This window comes from Orcinus orca, chromosome 14 (assembly GCF_937001465.1).
Source record: "Orcinus orca chromosome 14, mOrcOrc1.1, whole genome shotgun sequence".
Lineage (NCBI taxonomy): Eukaryota > Metazoa > Chordata > Mammalia > Artiodactyla > Delphinidae > Orcinus > Orcinus orca.
The window spans coordinates 34,644,654-34,669,568 of NC_064572.1; the positions used below are offsets into that span (position 1 = coordinate 34,644,654).

Genomic DNA, 24,915 nt, shown 5'->3' on the forward strand with positions numbered 1-24,915 from the left:
GCGCACCACCCAGCTTCTGTTTATCGGCGACTGGCTCCTTGGATGGCTCTGATTGGTCAAAGTCTCAGATAAGCTCCAGGAGAGCAAGAATCACATTTTCTTGTTCATCCTTTGAACCACAGCACCTAGCAGAGCGCCTGGACCATAACAGGGCTCAAATAATTGTTAGCTGAGCAAATACGTTGGGATAGGAGCTTTCCTAGATCTGTTCTATCTACTAGCTGGCATTTGCCTTTGAGGTCAGTGGCTAAGGTCATAAAACCTCTCACAAGATGGGCACGCATCTATCTCTGAACATGTGTCCTTCCTGAGAAGGTATAGTGGGGGAGATAAGATTGTTTTTACTGACAAGTGGTACCCACATTTGGAGCAGCCCCTGTGGTTCTGGGGGTGGGAGCAGGTCATTGTTTCCCAATACCAGTAACAGACGTGGAGGCACAGAATCAAGTTTCCATGGGATTCACGTTGCATGAGCCTCTAAAGGTTGTTTTTTTTTTTAATAAAAAGAGCCACCGGACTTGGGCAGTTAGAAAGTTCCCTGGTTTATTTTCAGTGTATGATGGCAGCATCAGTGGGATGAACACCAGATCTACTGGGAACCACTGTGCACGACTCTGGAAAGACTTCTATGAGAATGGATGACACAGCCGGAAGACAGAAACCACGGGGCAACTTAGTCTTGCCTGGTTGTATTTGTTCTTTACATTCAGAATCTACCCAGGAAGCATTCACCCAATCAGATGTGAGGTTAAGCAGAAAGAATCTTCAGGGATTATAATTAGAAAAGTCACATTCAGAGTTCTTTTTCTTTAATGAAGAAAGAATATTTGAGAATGCAAGTCTAAGTCTGAATATGACTTTGTTTTTTAAGGTACACAGTTCATCTCCCACCTACCTTTCTATTCTTGTTTTCAGAACAACAGCTGGAACATTTTGATAAGCGTGTGGAAGGGAAGAGAGACAGCAGAAAAGTGTGGAGGGGGTGGGGGGGGGGAGGGAGACAGCCTTCATTCCATTAGTATTATCAGGAGATTGATTTAATATGCACCCAAGTCTCTCCAAATAGAGCTTCAAGTTTAAAAAGGACTGAAGATCCAAAGCAGAGGCAAAGAGAGAAGTGCTCACATCCACAGCCACCAAGACCCCTCTCACTGGAAAGGGATACCGGGTACTTTACATTACACAATACAGCACCTAACGACACTTGCTTCTGGTATCTGCCCCTTGGTACTGAATTCCAGAAGTAGTCGAGGGGTCATTTTTCCAAAGTATTAGGGCAATCTCACTTTTTTTCCTTCCCCCCAAAGTTTAATGCTAATCAAACCAGAATGCCTAATCAGTCCAAGATGGCCTGTCAACTTGAATTATCTGTTTGTCTTCCTATTTACTCTGTCTGTCTGTCTACAGTTCTTCATATCTCTGTGAAGATCAGTTATTGGGGCCTGTGTTTCCTTCTGACTAGAATGGCTACCAGATGATCCTTCCTGGTGATATGTTGATGATTTGCTAATTTATGGCTTTTAAAATCTAGGAATCTGAAAACCTTGCTGAGAGTTCAGGCTGGGAATCACGTGGACCCCGCGAGGAGAGGGCTGAATGGCTTACTTGTCAAGGGATCGAAGTTTGTATAAAATGCAAAGCTTCAGTGACATTTCAACCAGAGGGATGTCTGTGATGCAGAAATCATAAATGGCATCTTATAGGGACCATGCCTCCCAGGAGCAGCACAGGCCACGGAGGAGGGGGAGGGAGTGTGGCCCGAGCTACACGTGTGTGGGAAAGGAAAGGACATGGGGCTCAGCCCATGAATTAACCCCACGTCCTCTTCCCAAGCACTGGGGTCAGGCCTTCTCAGAAAGAGTAGAGAAAGAAGTGTTATTGTAGGGAGACCGTGACCTCTGGGAACCAAGTGGGGAGGTTTACACAAGCTCTGAGTTTGAACTCCCCGACCACTTTGGTGGCCAAATAATGTAACATATAGCTCAAGACAGATGTGGTGTACTTGGAGATTTTTATGGGTGTGTAGAAATACATTTATCCCCAGTGTCTGGCGTGTTGCAAGCACTCAATAAACACACGTGGACTAGATGAAGATGAAGCAAGACTCACGTCAGTTCTCTTTGGGGGCAGGAAATGGACTACGGGGGTAGATAAAAGAAGTCTTCGTAAAGAAATAATCCCTGTTCTGGTGCAGCAGACTGTTTAAGATTCCAATTCTTTTTTTAAACAGTGGTCTAGAACCAGGTGGGCAAAACCTGAGTGGTGGAGAAAATGGAATTTCCTGTTGATACAAGACAGCCAGGCAGGAGGGAAGAGAATGTGGTCTCGAAAAAGAACAAAGGATGCGGAGGGAGATGAAGGGCTTATTTCACATCAGAGGAAAGACACAAAATTAAATGACCTGATAATCAGGAAGCAGGGAAGGGAAGCAGGATGTCCTCTCCTGGTAAGTCAGCGGATAGCACTACTGCAGGCAAACTAGGCCTGAGAGAGAAATGATATTTTAAGACATAGTTTCTTGGAGGCAGAACTAAAGACCGATGGTTTCAGGAGGGGTTCCCGTAATACGAATTTTAAAACCTAGGGTGTTAGCTCCCCTTCGCCTAGGCGGCAACAGAAGCTGGGGTAGGTGGCTGTTGAACAGGTTGTAACAGCCCTTCCTCTGAGGTGTCACCTCTCTGGACCACTTTATCCCTGTAAATAATCCGTTTTGCTCTATAACAGCATCTTAGGTCTTTTTCGTTTTGGCCACACGTATTAAAATCTGTACTTGGCATTTTCTTTAGTCCTACCCTTGCCATTGTCTGTCAGTGCCACTGCCATTGCCCCCCGGAGACTGTAACCTCCACGTGATGGGTGCCGTGTGTAACTTGCTCACCACTGAATCTCTGGCACCCAACACCACCCAGCAACCTGCCCGACACGTACTGGCTGAATGTCTGCAGCCACAACGAGCGAACCAGCGAAGGTGATAACAGGAGTGGGTAGTGCGGCAGGTAACTGTGCTCTCTGTTCTTTCTTGAAATTTTGTTCTAAATTACTGAATGCTTTTTAAAACATGAGCACTGACATTGAGGCACCTGATAAAGCACTCTGGTTCATTTTTAAACGGAAAAGCATGATAAAGGCTGCCCACCTCTACAGCTTTCAGGCTGCATCGTACAACCCTGAGGCCACACCTGAGGTCGAAGATAGACCGCCCAAACTCCCTCCTGAAGGACTCAGCCTCCTGAGGGTTAAAAGCTGAGGTTCCCACTCAAAGCTATGAAATAAAGCCAGGGAGTGTATGTATCTCGCCCAAGACTTTCCAGGAGGGACATCTGCTACCCTAGTTCTCACTGACCATTAGAAACCACCATCAAAGAAATGCCCTGAGCTGTGCAGACCGGCTGGGGAAGAGAAGGACCCAGGTGGATACGTCTGCCTGGGCAGAGAATGCTCTTCTCCAGATGATAAGCAGGTTGGCTCTGCCCGGGAGGGAGCCCAAGCCTGGTAGATCGCTACGATCCACCATGGCTGGTCCTCTAGGAAACGACCTCCCCAGGAAGGGGAGGAACTTGTTGAAATCCACAAATAAGGCACAAGTTTCATTTTGGTCAATCATCTGTCTGTCCATCCTGGAGAGACCCTCATTGTTAGACATGGTCAAGAGGTAAATACACTTCCAGTCTAACCAAATGAGAAAAATCAGGAAGAAGTGGTTTGGCCCGTCTCCACCTTTATGTCCTTGACGCTGAGGCCAGGCTCCTTAGAGGCACTAGGTAAGCAGAAGGGGGAGACAGGCCCAAAGTGATGCTCGTGGTGCCTTTCTCTTCCTGGTCATGTGTGTGCAATGTTCTGGCCCTACTGTGGGTAGAGGTGGAGGAAAGGATACAATGATAGGATCATGGAGTTTAGAGCAGAGAGGGGTCTCAAGAGATGATTTAGAGAAGCAGCATGGCCCAGTAGAGCAGACTGCCCCTGGGTTCAAATCCCAGATCAACCCTTTACTAGCTGTGCGATGTCAGGCAAGTCACTGCAAATGGAGATGAGAGTAATATCTTCCTCACATGGTTGCCACGAGGATGGGGAAGGATGCAAGCGTTCGTAGATATAATTTGTAGTAATTATTACTGCCATAGAAGGCAGTCCCAGGGCTTGGGGTATATAGATTCATGTTCTCATTTCCAGAAGTATGTGGCACTCCTCGGTCTATATAAGGAGGAGGTCTAAGAGAAGCCACGGCATTTTACATTGCACTGTTTTGCTCTAAAACAATCTTAGGTCGTTTTTGTCTTTGCCACACAGCTTTCAAGACAGCTTTCTTGAACTGGAGCTAGAGCCAGGTTAGTCTGTGACAACTATTCCCCGACCAGAAGAGGGGCGCAGACGCCTCATGCCGCTGGGGGATCTTCCTCCTAGTAAGTTACATTCAGCTTCCCATCCCCCTTTCCCTACTCCTTGTTCTCAACTGTCCATCTCTCTCTCTGTGTCCTCCTAGCATTTGGCTACCAGGAATCAGTAGCATAATCCAAACCCACCCATCCTCCCCTCTCCCAAACACCTGGCCTGGGACTCCCTCAGTTTCGGGACCCAGGAGCCCATCATGGGAAGTACAATGTCTGGATGGCTCCCCAGCCCAGCTGCCTCTGACAAGGGGGTTAGGGCAGATGGATTCCTCTCTCTGGCCGATTATTTTCCATGGCCCTTGGCCACGTGACCTAGGACCATGATCTTGTCAGTTCTCATACACGAACCAGGAGTGCGCTGAGTCACAAGCAGAGAAGAAACCTCTGGGGGAAACAGCAGGGGCTGTGGGAAGAAGAAGAGCGAGCTGGAACCCCACAGGCCATGGGAGCCTCACCCCTCCACTCCCCCACCTCTGAGCAGCTTGGAGCTTACAGGAAGGGAAGGAGGCGGAGGCAGTGGCCTCGAGAGGCAGGCTGGGCTGCAGGAGAGCTACTCTTCTGAGTAAGATCTGAGGTCTCAGCCCAAGAGACTCACTGTCCCCAAGACCTCCGACTCAGAGAGACTGCCTGCCTTTGACACTGATTGGACCTTTGGTTATCAAAACCCAAGTCCCTATCTCAGGAGCGCCCCCTACCTCATAATGGATAAACGAGAGAAGGACTCACACGCATCTCCCCACATCTACTGTTGGCTCTAGGTGTCTTGTGGGAGGTCAGGTGAGGAATGTTGATGAGAACATTGGCGTGAGCCTCCATGGGCCCTGGATGTCGTGTCGCTGGTGAGGATGCTCTGGGGATGCTACGTGAAGTGTTTACATTATGTCAAACACACAGAACTGAAAATGAGGTGACAACGAAATCTTCATATTCTCCAATATCCTGAAATTGGGTGTAGCGTGAACAAAACCCCGAGGTTCTCTACCTAAATTTTTCTTTACTTTAAATAATCTTGGAATTTCCAAGTCGTGTGTCTCCTCAGCTTTGGGTTACATGTTACCTTGAGTTCTCTGACAAGTTAATGCATTGTTAGAGAGGTTATTTCTGAGCAAAATGTGCCCACGTAAACAAACCCCTTAACTATGTATATGTTTTAATTACTTTCTGGGCCTCCATCTGATGAAATCTCAGGGAGAAAAGATACACGTACGTGCGTCCATGGGTATAGCACATATATTTATGCATACACAAAAACACGGGGCGAAGTGCGCTATTTTAAGAGTCTGAACTCTATCTTTCAAAAAAGTTTAGCTGCTTTCCTTTTGCAAATGCATTTAATTTTATCTGGAAACTTTTTGACATTAGAAATAGAACAACTGTAGTTTCTCATTACGTTTGCTGCCAGAATCCATGCTTGGTTGCTCAACTAAAGACCTTATATTGCTAATTACTACCACATGCCCGTATCCCAAGCGAAAGAAAACTTATTGATTCTGACAGCCCATTCTCTCAACACTGAATTCCAAATGAAAACTCAAATTTTGGCCAAACATAACATTTCATCAATCTTGTTCTACTGACTGGAAAAACAACATCAAACAAAGGGTGCTAATGGCCCTTTATTACCGTTCCTTTCCCAGGCTTATATTTTCTGATGAAAGATCTAAGTGACCAAAGGGCTTCTTTAAACTACTTAGTAATTAGCTTTTGAACCAGGAAACAATGCGTAAAGTAAAGTGAACAGTCCCGGTGCTGATGACAGAACGTACTTTCTGTCCGCAGGGTCGGAGGACCTCGGAGACCCAGAGTGAACATTAAAAGCAAAGTGTGCATTTTCATAAAGGGAGAAGAAAAAGGAGAGAGAGAGAGAGAGAGAGAGAGAGAGAGAGAGAGAGAGAACCAGGCTAAAACCGGTGATAAAAGATGCTGATGGAGCCAGAACAAAAGCTGCGGGAAGTCTGTGATCTCAAGCCGTCAGCACGCGGGGGGTTTGAGTGGAGCTGCCAAGGCCAAGGGACAACCGGAAGGGACCGGAGCGGGTGAGCAGCCGTGGGTCCTCAGGGCCTCCTCCTCGTCAACAAAAGGCACCAGCCAGCAGGCCCACCCACACTGGACTGTGGCAGCTACTTTGGAGAAAAAACAAAATGTACGTGGAGTGAGAGTCAGGAAATATTTTCAACGTTGACGTCAAGGCAATTGATTTTATTGACTTCTTCAGGGGCAGTGAGTGAGAGGTGAAGGCTGGCTGAGACAGTGGGGTGGGGAGGCCATAAAGGCGACCTGAGCCCCCGGAATGCCTTCTGCTTTACGGAGACTTGTCCACACCTTCGAGGCAAAACGAACCGAGACGCTGTTTTCCTCTTGGCACAGAAAAAATGAACAATGGAAATCTCTGGACTTATTTGGCCTTTTGGATCCAACCAACGGCCCAGAAATCGGAACAGCTTGGTTCTCATCTCATCCAGGGCTGTTACAATAATAGGAGGAGGAGGGCCCCATCAGAGGGAAGGTGGGGAGACTTGCTGCCTCCACAGAAAAGACGCCCACTGGCCTCCTCTTGCCCACTGGCCTCCGTGCCTTTGAAAGGAAACGGGTGTCCTGTGGGTAGTTCCAGAAAATGAGTCCTTTTTTCCATCTCCTCATTTTCTGAATGGAGGACTGGATACCCGAGCTCGAGATGCAGTGAGATCACTGATGGGAGAGGAGGTTGTTGGCTCCTTCCAATGTGACCGATGGACGGAAATGCGATGCTACCGCTTTTATTTTTCTCTTAAAAAACAAAATAGGCTATTCAAGAGTTCATTTTAAAATGTATGAAATTTAAAAAACAAAAACAAAATCCTAGTTCTGTGATAGGAACTTCTGTGACTGGGAAGGAGAATGATAATTAAAATATCCTGCATCTTTTTCTAATTCTTTTCCCAATTAAGTTGTTACAGAATATTGAGCAGGGTTCCCTGTGCTATACGGTAGGTCCTTGTTGGTTACCCATTTTAAATACAGCAGTGTGTACATGTCAATCCCAAACGCCCTAACTATCTCTCCTCCCACCGCACCCTTCCCCTCTGTTAACCATAAGTTCGTTCTCTAAGTCTGTGAGTCTGTTTCTGTTTTGTAAATAAGTTGAAAAAGAATAGATACATGTATATGTATAACTGAATCACTTTGCTGTACACTGGAAACTAACACAATATTGCTTATCAACTGTACCCCAATATGAAATAAAATGTTAAAAAAAAAATCCTGCATCTTGATCTGGGATGTAGTTCCTGGGTTTGTACACAGGTACAAATCCTTGAGCCGTACATTAAAGATGTGTATATCTTACTGCATGGAAGGTAAAATGAAAGCAAAAACTCAAAAGCAAACAAAGCTGAGTGCCCAAGAAAAAGCTTTAAAAAGAAAACAGTACAGGGACTTCCCTGGTGGCGCAGTGGTTAAGAATCCGCCTGCCAATGCAGGGGACACGGGTTCGAGCCCTGGTCCGGGAAGATCTCACATGCCGCGGAGCAACTAAGCCTGTGCACCCCAACTACTGAGCCTGCGCTCTAGAGCGTGAGAGCCACAACTACGGAGCCCACACGCCACAACTACTGAAGCCCACCTGCCTAGAGCCCGTGCTCTCAAAACAAAGGAAGCCACCACAATGAGAAGCCCGCGCACCGCAATGAAGAGTAGCCCCCGCTCGCCACAACTAGAGAAAGCCCACGCACAGCAACGATGACCCAACGCAGCTAAAAATAAATAAATATATTAAAAAAAGAAAGAAAGAAAAATCAAAGAAAACAGTACAGAATGATTGCTTCCGCCCTGCCTGCCTCCAACCTTCTCCTCTCCAGACGGGAGGACAGAGCAGTCAAGGCCCTGCCATCTACTTAGGAGTAAAACTTCCGGTTGACAACGGACCCACACATTGACACTGATATTGACAAAATGATGCGAGCACAAAATGAAACAGTCCCCAATAAGAAAGCATTCACGAATGGGAAGCCAAACAAAAGATGCATCAGGAAGAGCGTACCGTACCCTGACGTACCATAAATCTAGTATTTCCTGCCAAGAAGGAATTTCAACTGAGTAATCATTCCCTTTGAGGACAAGCTCGGTGCCTCCTAGCTAGAGAACTGGTTCCCCGGTGGCCACAGTGCCAAGGTGACCTCGATCTTGCCCTCCTTAGGACTTCCCTGTGAGAGTAGGAGCCCATGTTACGGCTGCACAAAAACCCCATACGATGGCATCAGTTTCATCTGAGGGACCGGAATGTAATCACTCACCTAATGAATATAAAGAATGAGTGAGCTGGGTTTACGTGTTAGGGATGAGAACAGAAAGTATGGCCCCAGTTACACGTGGACCCCTTCCAGGATACATCTGTCATGTCTCTTGGAAAGATGTGGGGGGGAAGGGAGTTGTGAATGGGAACAAGCCTCAGGAGTTGGTCCACGTGTGATAACTTCACGGGGGTAATTCTGACATCACACCCCACACAGAATGTGGCTCTTCGGGGTGGTGGGGAGGGGCAGGATTCAGGTGTCTCCGCCACAGGGGCTCTGAAAGTCACTCAACCACATCTTTTTTAATGCAACTGACTTACTTTCTGCCTCCATGTTTGTTAAAAGTCCCGCCGAATTTATTCCGATTCAGGATGAGAGCAGCAATTTCGGGCACGTAGCGGGCAAACATTGCCTACATGCATGAAACAAAGAAACGAGAGCCAAAAAAAAAAAAAAAAAAATGGCATGCAGAGAGGATTCTACTGCAGTGGAAGCAACAAAACCTCTTGGCATACTTACTTTCTTCCACTAACCGCACTATAGGAGCCCCCGTATTTCTTGCGGTTTCCTATTAACTCTATGATTTCAGGGACGTAGCTGGCAAACATGGCCTGAGGAAAAGATAGGAGACAGAAGAGAGACTAAAAAGACAGGCCAAAGAAAGGGGGTGACCTTTTCAGAAGTGGGGGGTATTAAGATCTGAAAACACAAAAGGGCTAGAACTGCAAAGGTACATATTAATACGTTAGGTTGTAAAAAAAAAAAATAAATAAAAGCACAAAAAGGGCAAGCTCCTGAAAATACACAGGACAAAACAAACATTAGCCAACCTAGACAACTAAAAAAAAAAAAATCACAGTCAAGAAAAATGTAAAGGAGACAGGAATAAATAAATTGATATCTAGTTCTTCTTCCTGAATAGAAATGAGAATGCACGCATGCTGGAAAAATCACACACACACACACACACACATTATTTCAAGAGAAGCCCTTTCTTTCTAATTATAGTTCACATGAGAATCTATGCCTTTATGAACGATTAAAGACAATAAACACCAAAAGAGGATTTAAAAATATATAAACTTTTCCACTAAAAAAAAAAAAATCACTAAAAAGCACAAAACGTAAATTTAAGAAATCACATAGGAAAGGACAGCAAGGAGAAACACAAATCTGCCATGTTTTGTCCAACAAACATTGTGCTTGTGGCTGGATAAAGGGGTCTCATCTGCAGGGACCTCACGGGTGCTGTGAGACACTGTGCTGATGTACACACCACACGTACATTTATATACATTTTTCAAATGTATATGCCACATGCATACACAACAGAGATGCGGATGCATTAAATAAATGCACGTGCGGTGTACATGTGTGAAAGCTGTGTGTGAGTTTAGGGTTTTAATCACTTACCTCACACACAGCAAAAATCTAAACGTCAAATGAGCTACTTTGAAAGACAAAATGCAGCCACCACCGATGAGTTGCCAGAAACCCCTCTTGAAAAGCACAACACATCATAAACCACCGTGACGATCTGCACAGAGCAGAAGAGTAAATAGTGCAACTTTCTGACTTAAAGAGGGGGAGGGAAAAAACCGTGTAAGGGAGTTGGTTGGCTGTTTACAAAACCATACTCTGCTCACGTAATGATGTCCATCCAGAGGAGACCAGCGGGCTCTCCTTCCTCCGGGGTGGGGACACTCCTCTTTAGAGCAAGGCCCCAGCCACAGTGTTTGTTGGAAGTTGAGGGAGGGGGAAGGGGGCAGGGAGCTCTTGAAACCGCAAACTGTCTACAGAGTATCAACAGTATCTACCCCCGTCAGTTGACAGCAGTGTCCTTGCAGAATATCAGAGGCTGAATTACATTACAAAGGCACAGACACTCTCACTTGATCAGTGAGCATCACTTTCTTAAGACAATTAGGTTTGCTCCGGGCTAAATGGCTGTCCCTCACAAGGATACCATGCCTGGGTCTCAGGGTAGCAAATCCAATATACCAAAGAAATATGCAGAAAAGTCACCATGGCGTTTGGATTGACTTTAACCGGATTTTAACACTAAGGCAGTCGCTTGCCTCCAGTGCAGAAACACAGTCTCAAATACACAGCTTCCAGAAAACGGATAATAGAAAAATATTAATGACCACAAAAATCAACATTGTAAGAAAGAGTTTTTACCAGTCCCCCGAGGATGAAGAAGACCATGAAGAGACGCCCGAGCGTGGTTTTTGCATAAACGTCCCCGTAACCAACAGTGGACATGGTCACCATGAGCAAATAGACACATTCCCAGTAGGTAAGAGCCTGGTTGTTTTGGAAATTTTCCCATGGGTCCCCTGAATTCTCCACCTAGAGGAAGGAAGAACATTACAGGCGTGATAAACCAGAAACACAGAAGCTCCGGCATCTAGGTTGTTTCTGGACGCACGGCACCCTCGGCCCGGGGAGTTTGCTGGCCTGAACTGAGCTCTGTAAGTAACGCTTACAACCTCTGAGCAGGTAGTGGAGAAGGTGGAGTGAAAGCCACACCGATGCGCCTGCCCAGCTGATCGGGGCAGAGAGGGGAAGGAACTGAGGAACATATCCAGAGTCCATTTTCTTCTCATTGTTAGAAAGATCTGAGGCCAGCTGAATTTTAGGGCATTGCCTCTAGCCACGTGAGGCTAGAGGCAATGCACTAAAGGGCCAAAGAGGCCCTTCTCTTGAGTTCCTGCTCAGTCCCAAAGAAATTCTGGACCTTCCCACAAGGGACCTCCTCCTTTCATTGTTTTGACCAAGTAGCTGCCCGAGGGACCTTGCTCCTTCAGATCATACGAGCGAACCCCAAAGAGCATCCCTTGCAGTCTGACTAGGCTTTCCTTGCTTTGCAGAAGACCAGTGATGGCTCTGCCCTGCAAACTGCAGAAAACTCCCTTGGAAGCACAAAAAGCGAGCTCATGAGAACTATCTCCATCTGCACACCCTGTAGACCTAGGGCCAGCAAGCTTAGTCTGTAAAGGGCCAGATGGTCAATATTTTTGGCTTTGTGGACTACCGGGTTCCCTGCTCTCTGTAGGAACAACTCAACTCTGCAGGGTCAGCAGGAAATCGGGCAGAGGCAACAGGTGTGGAGAGCTTCTGCCCCAGGGTTGCAGTTGGCCCATCTCTGCTTTAGGCTCACAAACACTTGCTATCCTCCCATCATCTATGATCTGCCGACAAAGCTGTGAGGCAGGCAGGAGAGACACTTTAGAGGAGAGAGGTCCAGCCCTACAATCCACTGGATGGCCAACGCCTGTGACCTGCCAGGGTGGTCCCTGCGGATGGGCAGCCCCAGGCCCCCTCACCCCCGGGCCTCCAACTCTGGCCTCTTTCACACATCAATGCTTGTCCTCAATGTGCCCTTTTCATGGAGGTTTCCTGGTGAAGCAGAAGGTACTTCACACAATAGTAAGGTGAGGCCACTGCTTATTGAAAACAGCCAATGAACCCTCCGTATCTGTGATTTTTGGCACTTGGCAGAATTAGAGTGATTATCTACGGGTGATTTCAGCCAAGGATACCATCAGCATAAAGGAGTGGGTGGGAAACCACCAGATCTAGTGACCGAGTGATTGCCCGGCAGTCTTCCTTCCGATGAGAATTACAAAAATCCCAACAGGAGGGAGGGGTAACAATGCTTCCTTCCACCCCTTATGAGGACGGAGGCTCAGCAAGGGAAAGGCACCTTTACCCAAAGCTTCCAAGTTAGATGAGGCTCCTTCCAGCATTAAACGTTTGTGTTTGTTTGAAACACACTTCCCACAATAGCTATGCTCCCTAGAAAGCAGGCAGAAATCTGCCCTGGGAAGGTGAGAACAGCTTGACAATAATATAAGGCTTTGGAGTCGTTAATTTAAAAGAATTAACATTTTTGAGACACGAAATAACTTGACAAGCAATCAGGCCAAAGAATCGAAGAGGGCTTTTTGTAAGGGGCAAGTGGAGGGAAATTGAGGAATCTGTATTTGTTGTTTACTAAGAGATGGGAGCCAGACGTGCAACCTGGTCGCCAACCTTTTCTGGTGATTGCTGAGGAAGCACTGCCATCTTGTGGTTGTCTGGGGTTATTGCAGACAGGAAAAAAAAAGCAATGAAAGGGCCCCCATAGCAATACAGGTGAGCTGAAAAACGCAGGTGAAGGGTGTGACCGTGACTCACCGTCTGGAACTAGTTTGGGGTAAAAGGATTGGAAATTTAGACAACTGTGCAGTTGCTTCTCGTTTTTTTTTTTTGCATTCTACAGCTGGGCTGAAGTTTGTCTCCCAGGTAATAAAATGACTCAGAGAGGGCCTTGTTCCAGAAACGCCAGCACTGAAGCGTCTTCAAGGATACTTACCAAGTGGATGAACCCGGCTGCTGTGAGCCACGTGCTGATAAATATGGAGAGCAGGTTCACCAGCTTGATGGAATTACTGTGCAAAAGACACAAGCAAAATCCCCAAGTTACAGAAGAAGACTCACTTGGGGCTGCCTTCCAGAGGAACAGAGCCTCTCTAGTGCCCACTCCCATGCCCAACCCCCCAGAGCCACCATAAGGGAAGGATCTGAAAGGTGGCATAAGGAGCTCAGGCCAGAGCCTATAGGAAGATGACTTCTGAGCTACTGAAAGCTGTCCCTCAATTAAGCCCTCTGATGGTTTAAAATGTTTTCTTAATTTTTATTTTGAAAATCTTTAAATCTACAGAAATAGTGAAAGAACAATATAATGAACACTTGGATGCCCTTCACCTAGATTAACCAGTTAACATTTTGCTACATTGGCTTTATCTCTATACATTTTCTCTTCTTTTTTTTTTGCCTTTTCCTGGCTGAACCATTTACAAGCACATTGTAGACATCATGACACAACCCCCTGAATACTTCAGCACTGAACACCTAAGGAGGACACTGTGCAAGACAATCATAATACAATTGTCCTGCCTAAGGAAACTGACATGGATTCAGTAACATCATCTAATAGGTACTCTCAATCTAGATATCTCCAGTTGCTCCGAAATTAGCTTTACTGATGCTTTCACGTTTTCACCCTGACTCAGGAAGCCATCAAGGTTCATGTGCTGCATTTGATTATTATGTGGCTTTAATCTAGGGGTCAGGAAGCTTTTCTAATAAAAGGACAGATAGTAAATATTCAGGCTTCGCTGGGTCAGAAAGTCTCTGTTGCAACTACTCAATTCTGCTGCTGGAGCACAAAAGCACCTTGGGAAACCTGTAAAGGAATAGGTGTGGCAGTGTTCCAGGAAAACTTTATTCACAAAGACAGGCAGCGGGCTGACTGGCCTAAGTAGTAATGGCTACTCAGTTTGCCATTCTCTGCTTTATTCTCCTTTAATGTGTAAGTAACACACCCACCCCCAACCAATACACACACCCTTTTAAATCTGTCTTTAGTGCCAATTTAATTTTCTGTGCACCCAGGCCAGCTTTCATCCAGAATGTCCCATATTCTGGACTTGTCTGACTGTTCCCGCCTGAACAGATCCTGTTTCAATAGGTCTTTTGAGAATACCCGCCTGGGATGGCATCACATCAGGAAATTCCAACTCAATTGCACCAGGTCCAGTCACCTGGTGAAGGTGGAAACGCCAGATGGCGCCACTGAGAGGCGCCCATTTCCCTTTGTAATTAATATGCCATCTGGGGAGTGGGACTCTGAGACCATATGAATATCCTATTCCCCAACAACCTTATACCTAAAAACTTCAGCATCCACCAGTGTTCCGTGAGGAAGATCGATTGCCACTCACGAGATATTTAACTCCCTTACAGTAGGGGCCTTGTCGGCAGGGACCCTGGGAGCAGTGAGTCCCTGGTGCACAGCAGGGCCTCTAAGAATCTGCACTGAGTGAGCTGGTCTCCCCTCTGTACTCGTCCCATCTGCCTTCACCCCGTTCACTCCTACTGGGTGTACAGCTCCTCAACCACTGTTGTCAGCAGGTCGCTGCCCTGTCCAAAGGCTCCTGTTGAGTAAAATATTAGGTCCAAATTCCCACCTTCAACACCCTCTGAAGGTTCAGGTCCTCCTACCATGATTCTTTCTACACAAACCTGGCAACTTCCATCACAGCCAGACTTACTCACCAAGTCTTTGTTTATGTTATTACTCAGCTCGAAAGCCCTCCCCATCTATCCAAGTATTTCCCTTTCTTCAAAGCCTGGTTCAGTCCCTACCTCTTCCTTGAAGTGGTTCTACCCACACCCAATACAAAGTGACCTACGTCTCCTTCACCTCCAGCTATTCATTGGCTGTCTTAAGGCATCGTTTCAGATTTCTATTTGACTCTTGTGTTCCCACCTGCCTCGTGCAGAAAAGAGCTCTATCTCTTTCAATCTCCCCAGAGGGGCCTAACACTGCCCACAGCGTGGTTCAGCCCATCATCCTGGATGGATTGATCTCCGGCCACTCCCACCTCTTTCTCAAGGGAAACCAATGGTTTAACTTCTAAGAGTTTAAGATCACAGTGATAAGAATGGCTAACACAGTTCTTTCACAGGGCTTACCATGTGCACCACCATTTTAAGTGCTTCACGTATATTAACTCATCAAATCTTCATAATGACTCTATGAGGCGGTCCCAAGGTTAAGAAACTGACCCAAGTTCAACGCAGTAAGCAGCGGAGTTGGGACTTGAACCCAGGCAGTTTGGCTCCAGAGTCTGCCCTCTTGGCCACTACAGTGGAGAACAGTCACAGCCTGGGATCCACCAGAAAGTCTTCCTTGTTGTGAAAGTGAAGCTGTGTGTTGAGGATATGAAGAGGGCCAGAGGCTACTGCCCCAGGGAGGATAGAGGCTATCACCACATCCTGTCCCCAACTAGTTTCTCAAGAGGAAGCCAAAATAAAGCAGAACCTCCCTGTCTCTGCCTTTTAGGCCCTCTGAGGTGCATTAACCTTGGAGAGAGAGAGACTGATGAGGGACGGGTACCCAGTGGCAAAGGGAGAGATCTCAGGGAAATGTTCATTTTCTCAGAAGATAATTAAGCGCCAAGGTGATCCACTTACACAGCCCTGGATCCTTGAAGTCTGATCAAAGCAGTGTCCCACCAATAACCATGTGGGGCCCTCTTGAGAGATCACAACTATTGGAGTCTCCGAGCCTCATGGTGCTTTGGAAAAATGACCTTATATGGTGATTATTAATCTCTGATTGTCACAGGGATATTAATAGTACTTAAGGGAGCTCTCTGTTGTGTAGAGAACATTTAATCATTGTTGCTGAAAGAGTCCCTATTTAGCACTGAAATCTGATTATTTTTTATGGCATCTGCATCATTAGAGATGCCCAGTATTAGGAATTTGCTTTTCAAATGAAACTCTATGACCAGGCAATCATCTACAAGCTCTGTGCAAGAGACACAAGATTAACTCTTGGTGGACTTTCTCCATATTCTGAAATTTGAACCTCACCAAGCTGAAGAGGGCTCCTTGGAAAGAGGGAAGGGGTTTGCAGGACAGGGTTGTGGGCTCTGCATGGCAAGAGGCCACTGGAGATAGTCATAGACTTCAGGGCCAAGCCCAGGGGTCTGAACCAAAGGGCAAGTTCCCAATGGTTAGAGTGATTGGAACTATTCAGGTTCTAGCCCCCCTCAGGATAAGGGATAGATTGTGACGTTAGCATGAGAACCTAACTTCATTTTTGTGTTTTCCATGATCATTTCTGGGTCCTGCCCCACGAGTTCTCACTAGCCATTAGAGTAATTTGTATCAGTGGATACAGTGAATCATCGTCCATGGGCAGGCACAGAGACTTCTCTGTTCTTATAGATCAGAGACCTTTTTTAGGACTCCGTAGATATTGGGAGAGAGAGTCTGTCTCTGTAGATACTGCAAGAATGAATGTCTGTCTTTTTCCAAGATTATAGCTGAAAACCCAGAACCACCGAGGGCCATCTCTGCTCTCAGTGTATTTAACAAGTCATGTATGGGTTGAGACTGAAAGCATCACCTCTTTCCAAAAAGCAATACGAATTTATCTCTGTTCTACTTGACGAGTATTTTCCTCTGTTTCTGGCTGAGAATAGAGACAGGTGCCAATGCCCTTATTTTGTTTTATTGTTACGTTTGCTGGACAGATGTACAATCCCCTCAAAGTCAACTGCACTGTACCCCACGGGAATGAATGGCCTGAACTATAAGACACAGAGCGAAGCGAAATCAATTCAGGCTTGAATTCACCCTGATGCTGTCCCTGGTTGTGACAGGAACTGGGACAATCCAAGTGTGTGGTTGTCCTGTCAATTCTAACCCTTAAATCTCTCTCCATCCCTCTCCCTCTTCTCCGAAGGCCAGCCCCTAGTACCACCTGCCTGGACAACTGCCTCGTGACTAGTCTCACGGTCTAGGGCTCAGACGTTTTAGACCCACTCTCTATACAACTGGTGGAACAGTGGATCTTTCTAAAATGTAAATCTGACCACGTTCCTCTCCTGCCCAAACCCCTCAACGACTCTTCCTTGCTCTCCGAGTCAAATCCATGACATCTGAGAACCTTCACGATGTGGCCTCTGCCTGCAGTCTCTACACAGATTACCCTTTTCAAGAACTTTAACCTTGGAGCCGTTTCTGAGGTAATATATGTAGTGCAGTGATTTCAGTTTCCAAAATGTCAAAAAAAATGTGTTGTTTAGGTAAATGATGGTACATACAAAGAGTGGCATGCTACGTGGGAAATGGAAGTGACATGGTAGAACATTAGTGAGGTTATCTCAGCATCGATGGTGCTGAGGAAACTGTGCTTTATCCTTTCCTATATTGTTGAAATGTTTACACTACACTTTAATAATCAGAGGAAACAGTTAAGGCAACTACCTTTTTTTTTTTTTAAAAAAAAGCACTAGGTGCCCCATGTCCCCATCGTAAGTATCTATATCTCCATCATCAGCACTAAATGAGGTATGGAATGACAGCCTTTAGACAGAGTTGCTTCCTTTGCTCTGACTGTACGAGGCTGCTTGCCAGTTTGCTGGGCAGCTGAGGAACTCCCAAAAGCTCGGACAGTGGCACGAGGTCTCCCAGTGGCCCCTTCACTATGCCATTTATAGGACATGGAGCCTTTGAGGCCCTTCTGCTGGCTGGCAGTTTGGGGAATGACCTTGATGCTGTCCCGTTACTGTGACTTTCTGTTTTCTCTGTCATCGTGTTCACTCTGTCATCTTTTTCCTGATCTCCTCTTCATCCTTTCTGTCTCCCTCTTTCCCCACCCCTCTTTCTCTTTCTCTCCGCAACCCCCCCCCCCATATATTTCTCTGCCCTGTTTCTTCCCACTTTGGGCCAGGAGAGGCAGCCGAAGAATGGAACATGAAACCACAATTTCATATCATTATTTCAAATCACATTTCAATGTCTCCACCGCTACCCAATACCCCAGGTTGCTGGGGACTGGCCGCTAGAGAAAGTCATACAAAACTCCCGGAAAGATGATGATGGGGCTCCACCCACCCTCCTGGAAGGTCCCTGTGAAAGCAGCAAAGTACAGAGGCGTTACCAGAAAATCCCTCAAGGTACGAAGCCCTACAAGGACCAAGGCTTCTGCTTCTCTGCGGCAGAGCCTGCGGGATCTGTGCCTGGGGCTCCCAGAAGGAAGGGGCCGTGACCAGCCAGGCAGCTGGAGAGGGAATGGGCTCAGAGAGCTATTCTAGACCTCCCGAGTTCCCATAATCAGATGAAGGTTCCATCTGTGCCATCGGGCCTCTCCCTGCCCTCCTGATCTCATCTTTCTCTTTTCCTACCATGGAAACCCCAGTCTCCAAGAGCACAGAATTGCTCAACGTTCCCCCAAGAGCCATGTTCTACGTGCTTTCCTGCAGCTTCCTTGATTGGAAGTCACCCCACTCTCCCTTCCCTCTCACACGCCTAATCTCCAGCACCACCAGAATGACACCTGGCTGTCTACAAGGCTCACCGAAGACACCCCCTTTGCCTTGAAAAGATCCCTGACTGCCTCGCACTTATGCCGAGCCCCACTTAATCACTCCCCTCCATGCCTCCCAAGCCCTGGGGGTACCTGTACCCTGAGCACCAACCGCACTGTGGGTCAGTCCTCCCCCAGGGAGCTCTCTGAAAGTAGGACTCAATCCCGGCACCCGTGTCGCTGCTGCACAAATGGGGGCTCAATTCAGGCTTGAATTCACCCTGATGCTGTCCCTGGTTGTGACAGGAACTGGGACAATCCAAGTGTGTGGTTGTCATGGAAACCACCCTCCCACAAGACAAGGAGCTTAATTCTGTGGGAAGTGGGGTGCTTGGGGAAATGCTGCTGGGGGCTTAGGATGGCAGACATCCCAGTAGCCTGCCACCCCGTGACCCTCCCAACGTAGAGTCACCTCTTTCCCTCACTCGCTGCTTCAGATTGTCCCCCTCTGCACTGGGAGAATGAACCCCCATAATTGTGGAGTCATCAGGTGGAATGTTTCCCCAGGGATGTAAGCGTTATTTCCTGCATCCAGAGGAAAGGAGTCTTTTCTAAGGAATGGGAAGTTGGCGGGTCTCTTGGCAAAAGCCTAGAAAAAGATAGTTTACTCAGGGCTTCCCTGGTGGCACAGTGGTTGAGAGTCCGCCTGCCGATGCAGGGGACACGGGTTCGTGCCCTGGTCCGGGAAGATCCCACATGCCGCGGAGCGGCTGGGCCCGTGAGCCATGGCCGCTGAGCCTGCGCGTCCGGAGCCTGTGCTGCGCAACGGGAGAGGCCACAACAGTGAGAGGCCCGCGTACCGCAAAAAAAAAGAAAAAAAAAAAGATAGTTTACTCAGATGGCTTATCATTCTCCCAAGTCCAGGAAAGATCCACATGGAGTACGAGGCAGGTGAGAACACAGTTCTCTCCATGTTATTCCTCAGAGTAATGGCACCTTCTTAAAATGCTGGCGTCAGAAGATTGAAAGCCCCCTAAACAAGTAAACTCGAGACAGGGAGAAAGAGGCACTATAGCAGGTTAGACAGTGTGGATGACTCCACGTAACACCGTCCCCACAAGTATCTCTTAAATACAGCTCCTGGGATTGCCACTGGGTCCTCACCAAGTCCACCTGTAAAAATACAGTGTAGTGGAGCAAATATGATACAGGCAAAACTTGAGGACTGCTAGCTTTGTTGACCATTTTAATTTCAAGAGGAATATGAGTCCCTTGCATAGAAAAGTCATAGAAAGGTAGAAATGAAGGTTACTGTCACTCAGAAGAAATACGAAGAATAACAATATTCAGTCTATGTTAATAATAGTATACACTACTAAATGGAGCGCCAACCAATTCTGACCCCAGGATAATGAAAGTAAAGGGCGTTGGGACACACTGTAGAAGATTTCCATGGCATTCGACGCTTATTTTCTTTTTAACTTGACTAATAGGAAGTGAATTTATTCCCCCATTCACGTAGATGAATAGTTAGCGAGGGGAAACCAATGTGAAATGAAAACAAACGAAAATAAACAAAACACACTAAGACCCAAAGAGGAAAGCCTGTCACGTTTGTTGGATGTGACATACTCAGGAAGCTGAGTCCCAGCCTCAGTTACTGGGAAAACAATGCTGAATCCAGGCTCCCCCAACATGCAGGTTTATTAATTACAAATCACAAACATAGAGATGTCCTGTTTTTCATCATTTATCAAACACGTTAAGGCCAACCAAAGAGGAAATGGAACATTAGCAGTGAGCTTCTCAAAGTGTAATTTCCTATGAGAGAAATTTATGACCTGTACTTATTCTCCATTAAAGGACATCCAACCTCTTTTATTAGTTTATTCATCAAGGCAGCCCTGGTTTCCGGCCAGCTCTGAGAACCTGCAGGTCCTCAGGAAAGGGGTCTCTGGGGTTTTTTTTTCTCCTGGTCCAGTAGTGTTTTCCAGATCATAATACAGTTAACAGAAGTAGTCATGGTGCATTCGGCGGGCGGTTTTTTAGATATTCCCCAGAAGGCAATTCACAGAGCAAGCCCCAGGGGCTACACGGGCTATAAAGTGAACATCTAGAATGTACTTTGAAATGAAATGATTTTCTGTTTGCCGTATGAGGTTTGTGATTGCCTCTCAAAGAGCATTGCTTCCATTGCTTTTATGGCCAGGTTCAATTTCTTCGTTAGTGATGTAATAAAGGGGTGATTTAAAACCCGGGAGCAAGGACTTCCCAATCAATGAACAGACCTATCCCTCACCCACTGTGCGCCTCTCTCCATGGTGCTGCGGCCGGTGTCCAAGCAACCCCACAAGGTCCCCCAAAACTGTCTCTACTTCCCCCCATACACAGCTGTTTCTTTCTCTCTACCATAGAGTCCCCGCCCTGCAGAAGACCCTACCTCTAGGCCTCCCCTGGGTTTCTGTGTTAGATCACTCTCTCTGTGCATAAGAGAACTCTAACTTTATTGTGATGAAAGTACACAACACCTGATATTTACAACGTGGCACTGGGGACCAGAACGACAAAAAAAATATGAGAAAAAACATCTTACCTTGTTTTCAGGATATTCAGAAACTGCAAAATTTCTGAAAACTGGATCAGCCTGAGAGCTCTTAAAAATCTCAACCCTGGAAAGAGAAATGAAATAGAGATGCATTACTTTCAATGTGTGGTTTTAATGTGCACACACTGCCGTTGGATTTACAGCTGCCAAGGTTAATGGGATATGAAATCCCTGCAGAAGAATGAAGCATCCCGTACCGTGGATGTAGCTCTTCCTCCTGGTCCTTGACTGGTTTACTCTCAGCTGGTAACCTGACTGTTTCATTAAAGGGGCCCTGCATGGAGCCACTGCAGATGATATTCTGGTGGGCAGAGCCCAGTTTACTGAGCTTTCTCATGCATCCATCTCTGATTTTTTTTTTTTTTTTTTTTGTGCGGTACGCGGGCCTCTCACTGTTGTGGCCTCTCCCGTTGCGGAGCACAGGCTCCGGACGCGCAGGCTCAGCGGCCATGGCTCACGGGCCCAGCCGCTCCGTGGCATGTGGGATCCTCCCGGACTGGGGCACGAACCCGCGTCCCCTGCATCGGCAGGCGGACTCTCAACCACTGCGCCACCAGGGAAGCCCCCCATCTCTGATTTAAAGCACTATTTCTAAGTTACATGGTTGTCTGACAGGATTCTGTCTCTGAAAAATACTGGGAATAGCTCAGGGTAACCCTTGTGCTAAGAGCAGATTAGGAACAAGTCAGATAACCTCACCTCTTTGGTGGATTTTCTTTTTTTTTTTTTCAATCTTTATCTGCCGTTCTGATAAAATGAAGAGTATAGCTCACTGTGTTATCTGTTTCCCACAAGGTTCTATATTTTTCTTCCAATCAAAAAAAAAATCAAATCATTACAATATCACACCCCATATACTTCAGGATTCACAACTTATATAATTCTACTTTTACTGAGTGTCAAGATACAGGCTTCTCCATTCTAAATCAGCAACCTCTCTTGAATGGAGAAGAAGAGCCAGTGTTTCTATGTAGCAGGAGAGAGAAGGAAATGGGGAAGGAAGACACAGTTGAGGATTCAAGAAAATACAGATTATTGTTGTGTTTTCATAGCCTTGGGTAAAATGTACTTCTGTTGAGATCAAATTTGTGAGTCAAAAACAATCTGAATGACTCATGGGCTTTGAATCTTGGCAGCTGTGCAAGAAAACTGTTTACAAAATACTTTATTACAGCTTTGAGACACTTTCAATAGCACACCCACTCCCAAGGGGATTCAAAGCATTTTATTAAGCTTCCGCATGTGCCATGTGTGGAGCTGAGCACAGAGTGGGCTAAGTTGTGGACGGGCAGCTCGATGTCCATGGCTGAGAGTTTATTCGGCCCAGTATGTGAGGCAGTAAAGCGGGGAGGCGTGCAGAGTGGTGGGAAGAAGCGGTGGTGATTCTCTCGAGACCCCAGGGTGAATCAAGGAAAGGAGACAGACCGGAAGTTCTCCCCTAAACAGCTCCATATTGGGCTCAGTTAGATTACTCCTTGTTCAAGCATAAGGTGACAAGGAAAAACTAACTTAAAGCCCACAGACGGAAAAACCCCACTGCTCAAGAGGGACAAAAGGATATGGCTCAAGAGGAAAATTTCTCATCTAAAAGGATTTACCTTCACGGACAGAAGACTTTTTCAGAAAACATCTGCCTTCTGTTCTGAATGATATTCATACTACTTTTATTCAACAAGAAAGTACAGAGATGAGAAGGGATGTGGATGAAATAAAAGTCTCAGGAGCCAAAAACCCAGTCCTAACTGAGCTGATGAAAGGTTGACTTCACACTGCTAACAACGGGGGGCAGAGGACAGAATGGAGAGGTCATCTCACAAGGCAGAGAAACGGGAAGACAAAAGATGGAACTTAGGATAACAGAAATGGAGTGGAGATCACAGAGATCCAACCTATGAATAAAATGTGTTCCAAAGGGAAGTGCAAGCAACACATAGATCATAAGTAGCAGCCAGGACATGACAGGATCGAACATTCTGGATATGAAAAAAATGACTCGAGATTAAAAGGCAAAATGAACGATTAGCTCTGAGAGACTGACACCAAGAAGTATCTTATTGTCTTTCCCTTCAAATTTCAAGTATTAAAATAAATGAAGATATCAAAATCAAAAAGTGTCAGGGTGAGGAGAGGGTTACCATTAAGGCAGTTAAGATCTCATTACATAACAGTAAGTGTTAAGCAATGACTGTGCAACACGCAGAATTTTAAAACAAGGAGAGTCTGACCCAAGATTTTTATGCCCTGTCAAGTAGTTGTTCAACAGTATAAGGGCAACAAAAAACACTTTCAAATATCCAGGTTCTCAGAAAATATATTGTTTGAACAAAACATTTGCAAAGAAGTTCGTTAAGTCTTACTAATCAGAATGGGGGTGGTGCAGGCTGGAAAGTGAATTGTTAATAAACTCTCCTGTTGGTCCGAAGCATCCAGCCCCACCTGGATGGCTGATCTGACTGCAGCATCACTGTCACATGTTGCTGGGAGGTAAAATAACACATTTAGAAGCTCGAGGTAGAAAAAGACTGGCAGTGAGTACTGAAACCAGTCAGGGATATAAGGATGCTTTAGTAACATATTAGCTGCTAATAGTTTCATCCTGAAAAAGTGTGTGTGTGTGTGTGTGTGTGTGTGTGTGTGTGTGTGTGTGTGTGAGAGAGAGAGAGAGAGAGAGAGAGAGAGAGAGGGAGAGAGACAGAGACAGAGACAGAGAGACAGAGAGAGAGAGAGAGAGAGCGCTTTCATTTATGGAAACAAAAATTGAATACAAATGGCCCACGCTTTGAATGGGATTTCTTTCTTTTTATCGTGAAGAAATGCCTTTTGCATCCTGCATTATTGGTTTGTTGTTTGTCATACTTTAAAGCGACTCACAAAAATAAGATAGAATAAAAACTTTTCTTTTAATTGAGGTGTATGAAAATAAAGGTCGGAAAAAAAAAAAGAATGCAGTAGTCACAAGGTCCTATCTTCTCGCTAGAGATAAACTGTAGATCTAGGTCTGAGCTCTTTCCCAAGGAAAGCAAGCAGGGAGGCACTCTAAGATGAACAAAGGAGGAAAATAAGCTGGTTCTTAGGAGAAGAGGTTATCCCAGGAGGGGGACTCAAGAGAAATGTCTGCCTGCCAAAGGGGCCTGGGGTGATGCAGGAGCAACATTCTCACGGGCCGAACAATGGTGGGCTTTGTTTATTTGACTGCCTCGTACTGGTCACTGTCACTGGGTTTCACTAATGCAAATGAGAAAAAAAGTTCTACATAGGGCTAAAAAAATTCAGTCTACGTGTTCTCCTCAGATCAAGTCAGACACTTTGGAGAAATGCTTGGTCTGAAGTGTCTATCCTTCAGGCCACCGCTCACAGCATCTCCCGAACTGCTTTCTCCCCTGGACCACCTGTGGTCTATTCTCAGCACAGTAGCCAGAGTGAGTCTGTTACCAGGTAAAATGGATCATGCCGTTCCTCTGCTCAAAATCCTCCAATGCCCACATTCCACACAAAGTAGACGTCAAAGTCCTTCAAGAACCTAAAGCAAAGCCAGCCCTCATTCTGGACCTGCTAGCCTCTTGCCCTCACTCATACTACTTTGCCTCTGATCTGGCCGTCTTCCTCAGTGATCCTTGACTGTGTACGGGTGCTCCTGCCTCAGGGCCTTTGCACATGCTCTTCTCTCTACCTGGAATGCTCCTTCCCAAATGGCCACATGATGCCCTCGCTCACCTCCTTCACGTATTTAATCAACATAACTTTCTCAGGGAGATCTTCCCTGGCTACTCTGTCTAA

The 24,915-nt window shown here is 46.3% G+C and overlaps 1 protein-coding gene across 17 annotated transcripts in view; it reads right to left on the minus strand.

Moving 5' to 3' along the window:
• The window catches only part of KCNMA1 (potassium calcium-activated channel subfamily M alpha 1), a 749,169-nt gene that overhangs the window by 223,207 nt on the left and 501,047 nt on the right, over nucleotides 1–24,915 (minus strand). For 15 of the 17 annotated variants that reach the window (XR_007471407.1, XM_004273064.3, XM_049697232.1 and 12 more), the window contains exons 6-9: nucleotides 21,127–21,202; nucleotides 13,020–13,095; nucleotides 10,841–11,011; nucleotides 9,179–9,270 (exon numbers count right to left, since the gene is read on the minus strand). Coding sequence is in view for 16 of the 17 variants with exons in the window: in XM_004273064.3 (XP_004273112.1) it covers nucleotides 9,179–9,270; nucleotides 10,841–11,011; nucleotides 13,020–13,095; nucleotides 21,127–21,202 (415 nt within the window). In the remaining variant the exon portion in view is untranslated. Of the gene's footprint in view, nucleotides 1–8,979; nucleotides 9,072–9,178; nucleotides 9,271–10,840; nucleotides 11,012–13,019; nucleotides 13,096–21,126; nucleotides 21,203–24,915 lie in introns of all 17 variants that reach the window. The other 2 variants (XM_049697236.1, XM_004273063.4) reach the window with 1 other exon arrangement.